Here is a 15,517-nt window from a genome sequence, read left to right as displayed (position 1 = left end):
GGGAAGTTTTTCAAAAATTTGATCCCATGATCCCTCTTCATATTGTCTTTCTCCTTTTTTTTTTTTCCTTTTTTTAAACAGTGTTTGACAACACGTACTCTGTTCAACATATTCAAGACATATCCTCACTTCTGCATCCAAGAGTTATACTACGATATACTTAAATCAAGGAGTTGTGTTCCCCCACCCCTATTTCAGCACTGTCACTTATGTAAATCTGAAAAGAACTAAGATTTCAAATACAGTAAATCTACATGTAGTAAAGAATTATTCTAGAATGAATATAGAAATCATATAAACACTAATAATTTATGGGAATTCATTAACTTAAGATGCTAATCCAATGGTAATAACAGTGTCCAAGATGCTTCTATAATCCTCAAAACAAGACATATTAAACTGTATTACAAGTTTAGTAAAATGCTGTGAAAGGCAGGACAAAGGCTTATTCTGATGCAACTATGTGTAAAATTCAACATGCTGTTACAAGCTGTAAATGTGTCACTGTGAAAGAATGGTCAAAATACTTCCTTTTATAACAGGAAACTAGATAAACAAGAATATTAATTAAAAAAAATCATTTGCCCCTATGTATACAATATTTTTAACTGATCAACATTTGAGCGCCACTGTTTTGTTTTGGGCTTGGGTTTGGTTTGTTGGGTTTTTTTTTTAATTAAAAACATCACATCAGAATAGGTATCAGAAATATTTGTGTTTAAGTCAATTACTTCCACCAAGGCACTAGATGCTTTTGTTTAGGGAACCTGTCATTAAACTTGAACCAACAGAGTTGCACCAAAAGAAGTCCATGTCACATACTGTGTCACATATTGTGTGTACACATACAGTTACAGAATACACAAGCACAAAGCCTTAATACAACACTATCATCCAACAGCTCCCAAAGCAAATGACACACATTAGCATGCTGGCACACTTGGTGGCAAACCCTTGTCTTGATGGGGGACTCTTCGTCATAGAAGAGATGCAGGATGTTCATTGCTTCCAAATCCTATAATCATCCAACAACATTAACAAAGAGTTCATAACTTAATGCTTTAAGTTCACGTTAAGTAAAGCAGCCATAGAAACTCTTACCATTCTTACTATTAGGCCAAGAGTTTTCTTTGAGCATTACACTCTTCAGGCTTGAGCACCATAACTACAAATATCTCCATCTAGAATGCTTCCAGAAATGGTATTACCATAGCTGTCTGGATCTGCTGCCCTAAAACCTACAAAGAGGAATTCACAAAATATGCATAGCATACGAACAGAGGCGTTACAGACAGTATTACTTTTCTTAGACTGCAGAGAGATAATGCATCATGTTCCAAGTCCTAGCTAGGGCACAAATTTAGACCTCTGAAACATCCAGAGAACCCCAAGAACAGGCATCTCCAGATTTTCCTAGATGATATAAGTTTGGACTCTGGATCTTAGTTTTTGGTATCAAAGCTTGTTCCTTCTTCTTTAAATACACTAACTAAAAAAATAATTATGAAAAGCACACTGAATTGGTCAATGAGTGCAGGGAGCATGCAGAGTCTCCCTGTATTTTTGCAGCATTCCAGATGATCCCTGCATATCGTGTTGCTATATTTGTTACTATTATCTTCTGGCAGCTGATACAACAGGTACACCATCCACCTTTTCTTTGCAAGGGCATTTCTAATTTGTTTTTATTTTAAGCTATGTTATTGCATCGTAACATTCAGCAAGATAAAATACATCCTATTGCACTATTAACTTATAGTTAGTAGTCTCTTAACTGCATTGTTTTGAAATTTCTGAGCTCTTTACAGATCTCTTTCAAGGACCCTTAAAGTAACTCTACTGATCAGAAGGCATAATTTTATCTACCAGCACAGCAAACACCACTTGTATTTGTTCCCTTCTATTTATTTTGAACAAAGTCTTTGATCCCATTTCCTTGTTTAGCTCAGCTGAATAGCCCAAATCCAACAAAGCATTTGAACCCATGCTTAGTCTTGAATGCTAAAAAAGTGGGAGCATTGGAAGCATCTGTGTGCAGTTATACTTACATGATTTCCAAGGCTTCAGAACTCATCAGGATGAGAACATATTTTTAAGTAATGAGAAATAATAGCAGTTCATTTCTTAGTTAGTATATATCTAATTTTGCTGACCTCTGAATAGACTTGGGACTTTTTCCTTTTAAATCAGTAGTGTCATAATGCATCATTCATATGTTTCAGCACAATAAATCTTCAAAATTGCTCTTACAATGTTAGAACACAAATTTGCCAGAAAAAGGCCTCAGGAATGTTTTATGAGATACAATGGATTGAAGAAAACAGCACTATTTGCATCTAATTAAATAATACAGTATTTACATCCATAAGGCAGGAATAGAATATAAAAGAAGGGTAAAAATCAAGTCAATTAAGAACATGAACACAGTGAGGTTCCTCAATATAGACCGAAGCTATTGCTTCATCACTAGTAATTTACACATCAATACAGTTTACGAGTCATGGAGAAAAATCACAAAGAAACACAAAAACAGTTACCTCTGTAACCATAACTTCACCACAATTATTTATTATAAAAAAAAATACAGCAGAATTCCATGGGGCAGTGCCAACACTTAGATGTCATTCACATACGTTTCCCACCACTTGAAATATTACTTACCTTTGCTGAAATTTTATTCCCTATGCAGTGGAGAAGTGATTTATGGGAGAGACAGGAACATCAAAGCTTTAGATTGGCAATTGTTACGAGTCATCATTCTTTATAATGCAGTCGAAAATCCTCAAGTGAAATCAACACTTTTACAAGTTCTAGCACAAACCGAGGGAGAAGAGGAGGTTCTATACTTATCATTTTTAGAAATGGCATGGTCACTATCCCCTTCCCAACTTCACAAAAACAAATCAAAATATTATAATTTCAAGTCCTAATCCTATTTCCAGCACCGTCGGTCTTTTCAACAAGTACATAAACAGTAGCACTTGGAGAAGGAAGACAACAGAACCTAGATTCAATCAGACAAGAAAGTCAGCCACTAATCAAACAAACCTAACAGAGCACAACATGTATTTGTGCATATTTCATTTCAGTTTTCTGAGAGACGAAGATGTTCATCTGGAACATCAGCTTTCCAGGCACATTTGCACTCCATGTTCTACTGTGGCAGACAAAGCACTGAGTATGTGTAAAAACTAACTTATCCAGAGAATGTCAGTATCTCAGCTATGCCAATTCCATCTCTAAACAAGAACTTGTTTCTTAACAATGCACAAGCAAATTCCTTATACAAAATGTTCTCAATTACACAGCTAACCTATTATTGGAACAACGGTAAACTGCTGGATTTACCATAGCAGTACAAAGTATAAATTAATTCAAGTGCTTTATTAACCACGGGTTCTTCTGCTTATCTTAGACATTGAAGGTTTGGGTCTCCTTCATTCTTGTGTTTGCAAGTTTCTTTGTCCTAGGTAGTGTCCAATTACTCCATTATTTCAAATCTTTGGAAACACAGTTGCTGTTCATCTTCCACATGATTTACCACATCAAATAAAAAATTCAACTTGAGGATTTAATTAACAAAACAGAGACAATACGTATATCCTCCTTTTTTTTTGATTGATACCAATTTCTCTTCTGCCAAGCATTTTCTCCTGGACATACAAGATAATTTAAAACCCTCACAGGATGCAAGAACAGAAAAATGAAGAAAAATAGAAAAACGGAGAAGAAAAAATAGATTCAGAAGTAGTTGTGCTAGAAGAGATCACACAGATAAGAACTTCAACTGGCAAAGATCTTTTAAGCAACAAAGAAGCCTCTTGATCCACCACAGTGTGCTCATTTGTCTTCCACAGAAATAGAGCTATCTCTCATCGCAACTGATTTGCACTTCTATCTGAGTTCAGCTAACAAACAAATATTTGATTCTCTTAATTTAATGATATTTGGCTAAAAAACTCTCACTGTAAGATTTCCTTTGAAGAGAGAAAAGTTAAAATAATGAAGAACGTCTAGTATTAGGACAGTGATTTTCTAAAGCAGTCCAGTTCTTTTGCTGGAACACGCTGAAGCACTAGTTGTGGATAATTTTTACACAGAGCTGCACAAGGGAATCTGGTGGAAAAAAGGTCAGTATAGGAAATAGAAAAAATTTCCTATTTTTTTGCCTCTTGCACAACCCACTGAAGCTCCACGAACAGCTAAATGTCTGTAGCCAAGACTGAGCCTGCATTACAGCCTACTCTCCTGAAACAGAAATACACCACCCTATACATCCAACTAAGGAACTGCATTCCATGGTCAAAAAAAGCGGGTGTAGGATGAAAAATCATCTGTGGGCAAGAAATCACAGAAAGATATTTTTTTTTGTCTCGTAGACTTATGAATTTCAGGGGATATGTACTTTATTCATTCATGCTTCAGATAAGGGGCAGAATTAACATAGTTGGACACAGGTCAGATTTGGAGTCAGGCTCTATTAAGAGAGCCATTCTGTCTTTGAAGGCAAAACACAAAAGTTATTTAAAATTACCAACTACTATATAAACAAATACATACCTAAACCTTCGGATTCAAACAAGCAGGTATCATCCACCCCCACATCTCTGCACCAGGATAAGAAATTTGCTGTGTTGTCCCGTGCAAAAAAAGACCCTGAAGGAGCATTGGCTTTGCATGGAATCTTCCGTACTGGTAAGGTCTGAAAAACAGAAGTTCTCTATTTAGATAAATGATACATGTTAGCATAATCATAGAACCCTAGAATGGTTTGGGATGAAGGAACCTTAGAGTTCATCCAGTTCCACCCTCCTGCCACGGGCAGGGACACCTTCCACTAGACCTGGCAATACTGAAGTATTATGAAATCAATATGCAGATTTTGTATAGATGGGTGACTGGCACCAACATATTTCCTTGTCCATTAAAGAACTGTAAGCAAAGAAGAATGAGAAGTGATGAAGTTGTCAACCACAGTCATTTCAAAAGTATCATGATAGGTTGAATAAATATTAGCAACTTCTTCAGAATATTTGCAACTACAAATTTGGGAATTAGTGTTCGGTCCAGTTCGCTGAATAAAAATAAAAAAACAAACAAACAAAAAAACCTTTATAAATACAGACTTCAGACTTGGAACTGAACTTTCCAAAAATTAAGGGCAAATTAGTTTCAGATCTACATTAGGAAAGAATCATAGTCTAAAGCAATAGGCCTTGAGGCCTAAAGACCATAAACACTTCAAAAAGGTCACAGTCTCCTATTTAACAACACACAGATGCCCCCTATCCACAACAAGAAATGCAGTCTAACAGCTATTAGATCAAAGTCTAACGTGGAGACAGGCTCAACTTGTTCTAGAGTAGTTCATTTACATGAGTTTAATACTGGAGGAGATGCTATTGATATAGCCTATCGGTATCTGAAGCAAACAGAGTAATTACACCAAGCTTTTTGTTTGCATTGGTACATTTACTGAGACATGTAAAAAGAATACTTTAGCATTTAGTTCTCATTCGAGGTTTCTTTTCCTCAAATGAAAAGTAGCCATCATCCAGTGCAAAATGAAGAAAGAATTAAGGAATGAAGCATTGTTACTACCCAACATTAGAAACATTAAACTGTGGAGGAATTCAGACCCCAAGTCCATTTGAATGTGCTGCTTCATAAAGTATTTCCTTCTGGAGTCAGTAGTTACATGATGGCAAGTGAGCTAAGACGTACACAACTGAAAATGGTGTCTCTATTAGTTCCTAGATCTAGGTCCAAAAATCTGCTTTTAACAGTCCAACATAATTCCTGGAAATCTGGAAAGGGAAAATGACACAGGAGTAAGCTTGCCCTTACAACAGCTGCTGGTAGCATACTAATGTCAGTATTTAAACTGTAGAAAGTGCAGAAAAAGTTTCTATAGGATTTTGTATTAGACACATGATAGCAGCAATGTAATTGCATGGAGTATCCTAGATGCATAGAACTACTCACCTCTATATACCTGACATACCAAATAAATTTCAAATATAAGAAGATAGGAATACTTTTCTGTATTGTGTTAGCAGAAAACACTGACCAGTTCTACACCGTATTTTGTAGAAAAATACAAGTAAACCTTGTGTCGCAGACATCACCTCCTGGACTATGCAGAACAAGGGAGAGAAAGGAAGGAGAAAGTAGGGAAACGAAGAGAGCTATTCACTAAATCCAGAATAAATAAAAAACAATGAAACCTGAATTCTTCCAAGGGGTTCTAGATATGAAACAACCTTACACATCAGAACACAAGCAGCTTGTGACCCAGTATTTTAAATCCCTTTCCATTCTTCTGGAGGTGGGGGTGCTCAGTTCCTTACAGACCAGGGTTTTGGGTTTTTTTTTCTTTTCTTTTCAAAAGGGAGGAATAAAACCCAAAGCTGGTAGCACTAGACATATTTCCAGCCTAGCATCCTTTTCACATCATGCTAATGTCTTCAAAGAAACAGTGAGTATCTGTTTACCCCGAGGTAAATTCTCATTATACTCCACAGACTGCTTCACATGTTGAATTGTGACTTACAGCCTTTAGGAAGAAGTAACGCAGCGTTTGTCCACCTCTGCCCCACCTATATCCTTCCTCAGGAGACTTTAATTGGACAAGTCTAATAACCTTAAAAGAGCACTCACTTCTGTTAAAAGGAGACAGACCAAATTCCCTGGCAGAGTGCGGGAGGAAGGTCAATGAGTCCCATCTGCATTTGGAGAAAAGCTGTCAAAACAAGCTCTTTGTTCCATGATTTTCTAGTAAACTTTACACAAAACATTGCAAAAAACTAAAAGAAGTTCCTTCCTGAAAATAATTTCCTTAGCAAAGGTCTAACCTGACCTTACTTCCTCCAGTGCAGGAGAGGAACAAGCAGCACAGGCAGGGATGTTCAACTGGATAACAGAAGCATAGAGCAAGATGGGAAACAGGCTGGCAGCAGGAAGATTTATGCTGCTCTGTGAAGGAAGATGAGCCAGGAGTCAAGTGTGACCCAAGCACAGGTGGTGGCAGCCTCACTGGCAATGGAGCATTCCCACAGCACCCAAGTCAGGCAGTGCTGGTGTCATGACAGCTTTAACCAGCTGCCCTGTGACAAAATGAGGTGATAAGTCAGGTCTAGTGTCATAGAATCACAGAATAGTCTGGTTCCAACACATCTGAGTTCCAACCCCCTGCCATGGGCAGGTACACCTTCCACAAGAATGGGTTTTTCCAAGCCCCATCCAACCTGACCTTGAACACTACCAGGGATGTTTGAGCAATAAACAGAAGACAAGGCCAGAGGCAATGCTACAGCAGAAGCTGAGGCTTCAGCCACAAAGCCCAGCCATCAAAAAGGAAGGCTGGAGATGGTCTGTCCACAGCTTGGCTATGGCAAGAAGTGGGATAAGGACAAATGTAGCTCCTGGGCCACAGGCATAGAGGGCAGGCTGAGGTTCCAGGTGAGGCTGGTCACCACCGTTAGGGTATTTTGGTCCCTTCAGGTCCTAGAGGCAAGTATTCTGGTTTTTTTAGTGTTTCAGTGGGTTCAGTCCGTTCAGAAATACATAGCTAGTTTATAATTTATTATCTTGTCAATACATTCAAAAGAGGTGCCATTTCATAGCACTTTATCTTAATCTAAATACATAAAACATCCACTGTATATACAACATACTGCTTCATACTCTCACAGAACCAAACTACCAGCAGCTATAAACTAGTTTAACACACTTAAAATCAAACAGAAGGAAATTCTTTTCCCAGACCAGTCAGACCAGTCCTGGAAACCAGGAGTTGCCCCTTGGTATAGATGCCCTCAGCAGTACAAAAGCAGCTAGAAGCAAGGAAATACTGTGGAGAAACTGCTCTGCTTTTCTTTTAAGGGGCTATTGGGAAGGCTTTGCAATGCCTGGGAGGAACGCAGAAAACTAGTTTTCTCCTAGGTCACTGCTGCTCCCCTGTACTAACACATGAATAAATCTGGTTCTAAATATTTTATGTTTTCTGATTTAGGTAGATCATACTGACTGACTATAGAAATGCTTTCAAAAAAAGCAAGTCAGAACAGAGGGTTTACGTGTCAGAAATCTATGCAGTTAGAGGCAGCAAATAAACCATTGCAAGCTATCCGTAAGTTACATTTCTACAGCTTGGCAACTACAATAGACCTTTAAACACATCAGGCAACCTAGCTTCACCATGAAGCTCAGACTATCAGAAGCTTGCAACATTTTTTTTTAGAATTTTAAAGGTTAATTTGTCTTTTAGAAATACATTTTGGTTGTAATGGCTACTGACAGCAAATAGGAGAAGTCAAGGTATGGAACTACCCCACTTAACTCAGCAAACTTGTGACATTCTCTTGTTTCATAGTGACAGCAAAACTGTCTGATTAATGGGTGCCCTAAACAACTCAGAAGTGAAACCCCCAATATAAAAACAAGGCTTGTCCTAGACTACAGAAGGAAAAAAGCTTACATTATTTAAGGAAAAGAAAAAATAAAAGCTCCAAGTCATTTTATGACACAAATACTACACAGATAAATATCCCTGGCCTCGCATGATCTCACTAAAATATAGCATGCTATATTTCATCCCATTTCCCACAATATTAGGGTTTTGCTGAAGAGAACAGCAAAAGAAACCCCCTCTTCTCCATTCAACAATAGCACTATCAGGTTTATCACAGAAATCATAGGGAAACACTCATATTTTCTTATCGCCTGATATATTATTTCCCTCCCACCTTTTAAATAGAAGTCTACTCTTAATATTTCCAAAACTGTCATGGTAACGTTCAACCTATAACACATGAAAGCTCTTACTTAAGAAAGGTTTCACGGGCAAATATTTTTTACTGATTTGTATAAATGGCCTGACTATCTCACAAATGCTTTCTACAGAACATTCTGAAGTAATTAGGTTTCCGTGTGTCAAAAGTGAGTTTTGTTGACATAGTATAGTGTAACCGCAGTTGCTTTGAAACAGCGGTGTCCGCAATTACTCCTATCAAATAGCATGAAAACAATTCCCCAGTCACACTCCTTTTACAATCTTGTCTTGTTGATGTGTGTGCATGTGGTTTCATGCAGGATGTGAAAGTGTGAGTAAAACATATGATGCAATCCTGGAAAAATGCTGTCAGGTTCACCTCAAAACCCAAAAGGGACTCTTACACCCATGCTCTGAAATCACATGGAAAAATGTAATTTCTCTACTGCTTTTACAAAATGAGGGGCCACAAACACATGTTAAAGCCCCCTTTTTTTATAGCAGACTTGAGCCACATTTTCAAGATTACTAATCATATTTCCCTCTTTGAATAAATGATATTACGCAGAAGCTCTTCCCTGTGAGGGTGCTGAGGCGCTGGCACAGGGTGCCCAGAGAAGCTGTGGCTGCCCCATCCCTGGCAGCGTTCAAGGCCAGGTTGGACACAGGGGCTTGGAGCAACCTGCTCTAGTGGAAGGTGTCCCTGCCCATGGCAGGGGGTTGGAACTGGATGAGCTTTAAGGTCCCTTCCAACCCAAACCACTCTGTGATTCTATGATTTCACAAATTTTTGAACAGTCACTTGCACTTGAATAAAAGGAAAAAGATTGGACATGTTGTTTGTTATGGAAGAGGGTTACAGTTAGGTAGGCACTCATAGGTTTGACATGGTTTAGTGGTGGAATTGACAAACCTGGGTAATAATTGGACTTGATGATCTTAAAGGTCTTTCCCAACCTCTTTGATTCTCTTATAGGAAAAATTTGCTTTTATCACCTGATGTCCTACATTGACCAAAATGGGGGGAAAAAAAAATTACTCTGTGGAGACTGCAGTACCTGACTGCAGTGATGTCTCTCATGTGGCTATTTATTGCCATGTGAGCACAAATTCATACTGAAACGTGAGTATATCAGCTAGAAAAACACGTATCTTTCAGAATTTTTTACAATTTTGCCTTTACTACTTGCCTTTTGCTATTGCAGAGCTATTCTTTTTCTTCATCAATTCTTCCCTCATTTTGCTCAGGTATTTTTAGAAAAGCCCTCTTTCTCCTTATAAAATTAGCTCATTAGTACAGTGAATACCAAAGAAGTTCTGCCACAATCTTCTTTATAAGTATGATTTTTTTTCTGCCAGTCTTTTATTAATTTGTTGAACCTAAGAGAACTGAAGCTCGCTGCTACCAGAGGTTACTCATATCGAGCTGCTGCAATTCACCTCACCACAAAGTGACAATACAGTCAACTTAGTTGCTATTCCTAATTCTTCAGCTGCTGTAATTCACCTCACCACAAAGTGACAATACAGTCAACCTAGTTGCTATTCCTAATTCTTCAGCAACTCAAACCTAAAAAGTTTCAGATGCTACTTATAAATCACAGAAGTAGTGTCCCAGGCACTAATTTCAGCTTACCTTAGCCTGCTTTGCAACGCCAAAATTCAAGTTTAGTCAATAGCCATAAAGTACAGACAAGTATGAATTAGACATGAAATAAATGAAACTGTAATAGCCACAAGGTAAAATAACTACTCCTGGGCAAGGTGGACCCAGTTTTGTTTTCTCCCTCTCGCATTTACTATGGGAGAGAATGCGTTCCAAATATAAAAAGTGGAGCAACAACTATGAGAATCTGCTAAATGAATATTCAAAATGGATAGAAGGAACTCTGCATATGGAAATACATGCACGGAATTTACAACTAAGCATTTCCCACTGCAAAAGAAAAAAATAAAACCTAAGAAAAATACTGCCCCCTCCCCCTCAGCCCTCCCAAAGCTTCAGTAAAAGTTAAAATCCAGGAAAATTTTCAAAACAAAAACTCAACATGGAAATTTGAAGGCTTAGGAGACATCAATCAAAATTGCCAAGCTTTTCAACAGACAGAAAATCAGGAAAAGCTTCCAAATGAATGAAAAATGACATGGCACTTGCAACAAATAAAGCATCCCTAGGCAATTCATTTCACAACAGGCAAAACATTGTCCTTCAGTGAAATACAGTCTTTGCACTGTCATATTAACTACTGTAGAGAGAGACCATTTAATGGAATAGCAGGTTGGATTTCAAGTTTAAAAATCACCTGGTGATTAGATTTTTACCCTATATAATCACTGCAGAGATGATCAAAAGCTGGAAGTCACTCATTATCAACTTCCTAGGTTCTAAGAAAACATTTGTAATCTCTGGAATACCTAACAGATTTATGATATGCAAATAAAAATAACTAACATCATCAAGGCTTTATATCAACATATAAACTACAATGTTAAAATAAATGCAGAACTAAGTTAATGGTTTAGCCATGCAGTTAGTGTCAAAGTAGAATGTGTCTCCCACTTCTTCCACATATCAATAGTTTTATATTCTTAAGAGCAAGCATAGAGGGAGAATAAGGTTAATTTAACAACAAAAGAGTTTTTAAAGTTAAGATTTGATTCATTACTCTTCTTCTAAGTGCTCTACTGGTCATGCAGAATAATGAACACACTGGTTATCATCCTAAAAACTATGGGGTTAATAAACAGTTATGAAAAATTAATTTAACTGAAACACTACAACTCCTATTTCTAGTAGAGTTAGAAAGCCAAGGAATATAAGAGATGACTCAATTCACATACAATGCACCAGACAACTGGGAGACCCAGAAGTTAATCATAGAATCATAGAATGGTTTGGGTTGGAAAGGACCTTAAGATCATCTAGTTCCAACCCCCCTGCCATGAGCAGGGACACCACACACTAAACTAGGTCGCCCAAGGCTCTGTCCAACCTGGCCTTGAACATTGCCAGGGATGGAGCATTCACAACTTCCTTGGGCAACCTATTCCAGTGCCTCACCACCCTCACTGTGAAGAACTTCTTCCTTATATCATGTCAAAACTTGGCAAGGCAGAAGCTTCATTCACCAGCTTAAGCACATTCGATTATTTGACTAATAACTAATTTAAATGTAGCAAAGGGACATGGACATTTCAACATATGGAGGCAGAAATCACAAAGTCTGCCAGAATCAGGTGGCCACTGAAGAGAGGCTGTCTGTTGGGCAGCTGGATAACAGAGACCAACAGCCAGGAACCTTCCATGGGAAAGCAGGTGAGGCACAACTAGACATAGAATATCAGGTTGGAACGGACCTCAGTGATGATCTGGTCCAACCTTTCTTGGCAAAACATGACCTAGACTAGATGTCCTAGCAGCCTGTCTAGTCAAATCTTAAAAGTATCCAACGTTAGGGAGTCCACCACTTGCCTGGGGAGATTATTCCAACAATTGATTGTAAGGGAAGCTGACAACAAAGAGTCCATTTAAAGCAATGTCCGATTCTGTTCCTGCCCACGGCATCTGTGTAATTGAGGATGGAATTAAGTCGCTGTAGTCCAAAATCTTGGGAAGGTCTACAAATTAACCTTCAAAACTTCCAGATATCCAACTCTAACAAAGCTATGCTACTAAGTCACAGCAAAGACCTCCTGGCGGGGCTCCCGAAAACAAATGCAAGAGGCAAAGCCTGGGATTCAGTAGTTCATTCCCATGCAATAAATGCTGTGTCCTTAGACCTCTAGTTTTCAGAATTTATGTTATGATGAGGATTAATAAAATTGGCATTTCATAAGAGGTTTTTAGGTAATATTCCATTAGAACAGAATGGGGCAATTCTCACAGTTCCCCTTTCACAGGACAATTACACCTTATTTTTGATACGTGATTGTGAGCTTTTCCCCACCACAACCACAGAAGCCAGAGCTGAATTAACGTAGGGTTAGTTGAAGAAACCTAGTTTCTGAATTTCTGTCATTTGTATTGTAATTTAGTGAGAAAATCAGGAGGATTGCATTTCACTAGGTTGTTTGTGGCTATCTCACTGTCACACAACATGACTTGTGAATGAACATGACAACTATATGCATTAAGTAGCAATTTTTCTATGAGATAAAAACTATTACAATCTGAGTGGAGTTTTATAGGACACAGTTCAAAAAGCATCTTTTTAACCAACAATCATCTTATCAAACATTCTTGAAGGGGACATGGTTCTCTCAAAATAAAGTTAAATATGAAAAATACTAAACGTTGTCAAAACTAACTCATTTTAGAATCAAAATTCAAAATCATTTTTTCCCCCTTAATCATTGCAGAAGAACCCAAGCTGAGGACAATACGTATGTCTGAATAGCTGAAGTCCATCAAAACACATTACAGGTTGTAAAATTTCACATTGAAAGATGTTTCTGTGCTTTCGCTTACAGTGCAGTGTAATAAAGTTCAAGTAACCAACATATTTCTTTCAGCTATGGCATTAGAGTGGATAAGCTTCCCCTGGTGGTCTGACTAAACAATGTAAGAAGCCAGTCACATTCCTTGATGTCATAATTCTAAATGCTGGGTATACTGCTGTATTATAGTCATGCTTCTTTTCCTCCTGTTCTTCTCTCAATGATCAACTCCTCCCTTTGCAACCTTCTGAAGGCAAGGTTCCCAGCCCTATCTGTGAGTTAAGGTCCAAACTGTCAAGGAAGACTGTGATAAAGATCCATGCAGTCTAAAGCAAGTCAGGACTTTTTCAGATGCTTTATCTGTTTGCTTTTTGAATTTGCAGATGTTTAACCAAGGTGAGATTTTCAGGCAGATGATGAAAACATTCAGTAGAAAACATTCACACGTAGCTCACTGCAGGTAGGTCTGATTCTCCAAAGCTGTTTATGTTCTTTTTTAAGAACTGCCTCTTTGCCTTTGTGATAAAGAATCTAGTTTTCTGTGAGTATGCCAATTAGAAACCACAAGGAAACTGCTAGAGCCCTGGGAATTCTAAACTGGTGTAGAGTTTTAAATTGTGATTTGGAAAACATGTTGGAATGTTAATCTATGTAGTCAAATTTCCAAACCAGCCCTAAATCAGCCTCTAAAGTTGTGAGCAAAGCTTTACTGTATACTTGAAGTATTTGGGGCCAATTTACATATACAAGCCCAAATGAGAATACATGCTTATTTAAATAAACAGATTAGACATAATTATGATAGCTATAAATTTGTGCCTATGCCTCCAAGTGACTTCTGTTTTCTCCAGCTGCACTGCAGTCATTGCTTATGGCTGTATGTTCACTATTTCCATTGTTTCAGAAAATTTGGCTCATTATCTTCAGTTCAAGACTCATTGTTGGTAAACAGACTGAATTCTGTATTTCTTGCTTATTCATTATTCCCTAAAAACTACTAACACTAACTTTGACCTAAGACTAAGTTTGACCTAAGAACTCCACAATTAAGCTCAAGATAGTTGGTCTAAACTATATTTTCTCAAGCTTTTAAAAATACATGTTAATTTGCATTCAAGTTCCTAATCTTAATTTTCTGTTCCAGACTACTCCTAATAGTCAAAATAAAAAGCCCCATAGAAAGCTACCCCCCACCTCTCCCCCCATCCCATACCCACAGTCCTGTGTCCAGCTCTGGGGGTAATAACACAAAAGGGACATGGAGCTGTTGGAGCAAGTCCAGAGGAGGCCACAGAGATGCTCTGAGGACTGGGGTAGCTCTTCTATGGAGACAGGCTGAGAGAGCTGGGCTGGTTCAGCCTGGAGAAGAGAAGGCTCCTTAAGGGGAGACCTTAAAGCAGCTTCCAGTGCCAAAAAACCTGGAGAGGGGCTTTGGACAAGGGCCTGTAGGGACAGGACAAGGGGAAATGGCTTTAACCTGACAGAGGGGAAATTGAGATGGGATCTTAGGAAAAAGTTCTTCCCTGTGAGGGTGCTGAGGCCCTGGCACAGGTTGCCCAGAGAAGCTGTGGCTGCCCCATCCCTGGCAGTGTTCAAGGCCAAGTTGGACGGGGCTTGGAGCAACCTGCTCTAGTGGAAGGTGTCTGTGCCTGTTGCAGTGGGATGGAATTGGATGAGCTTTAAGGACCCTTCCAACCCAAACCAGTCTGGGATTATACGATCTAAACCAAGTATTTTTACAGTTCGCTTTAAAGATTTAACGAAATAAATAACAGGAATGTTATAATGCATTTCACAGATGAGAAAATCCAGGAAATCTCAAAATGGCTGTTTATATATTTCTCTCAGAAAATACGGTATCCCTATTTGCAATATCCAGACTGAAGTAATGGTAAAAGTGTCATGAAAACTTGCAGGTTGATACAAACCTTATTGAGTGTCCAAATATTAGTATTCCATACAAAACCAATGTTGATTAAATCTCTGAAAGAAACTGGAGATGTCTTTGAGTTAAAATGATATTATTAGAAATCAAAGTTTGGTTCTCTGTTTACCTGATCTGCAGTCTGAGTCATTATGATATTTTCCAAAGCAGAAGCTAACAAGACTTAACTGCTTCAACAGTATTTTTTTTTTCCATGACAATCACCTTAAGATGCAAATTCTGACTATTTCTGCAATGTCAAGTAGGAACGGAGAGAGGGTATGCAGGAGAATCCCTGCCTCAGGTTCAATGATGAGAGCAAGGCCAGTTCACACAAATTAATTGTGCTCCATCCAAACAAGGGAACATCCCACACTTTCCCT

The 15,517-nt window shown here is 38.3% G+C and overlaps 1 protein-coding gene across 1 annotated transcript in view; it reads right to left on the bottom strand.

Moving 5' to 3' along the window:
- The window catches only part of GAS2 (growth arrest-specific 2), a gene marked incomplete at its 3' end in the record, with an annotated part of 45,117 nt that overhangs the window by 13,305 nt on the left and 16,295 nt on the right, over window positions 1-15,517 (bottom strand). Inside the window, exon 3 of the mRNA XM_010010743.1 lies at window positions 4,561-4,702. Within this exon, the coding sequence (XP_010009045.1) occupies window positions 4,561-4,702 (142 nt within the window). The remainder of the gene's footprint in view (window positions 1-4,560; window positions 4,703-15,517) is intronic.

The sequence above is a fragment of the Nestor notabilis genome, unplaced genomic scaffold (assembly GCF_000696875.1).
Source record: "Nestor notabilis isolate BGI_N333 unplaced genomic scaffold, ASM69687v1 scaffold7403, whole genome shotgun sequence".
Lineage (NCBI taxonomy): Eukaryota > Metazoa > Chordata > Aves > Psittaciformes > Psittacidae > Nestor > Nestor notabilis.
The sequence above is the reverse complement of the archived record's forward strand: the minus strand, read 5'-3'. Positions and strand labels throughout refer to the sequence as shown.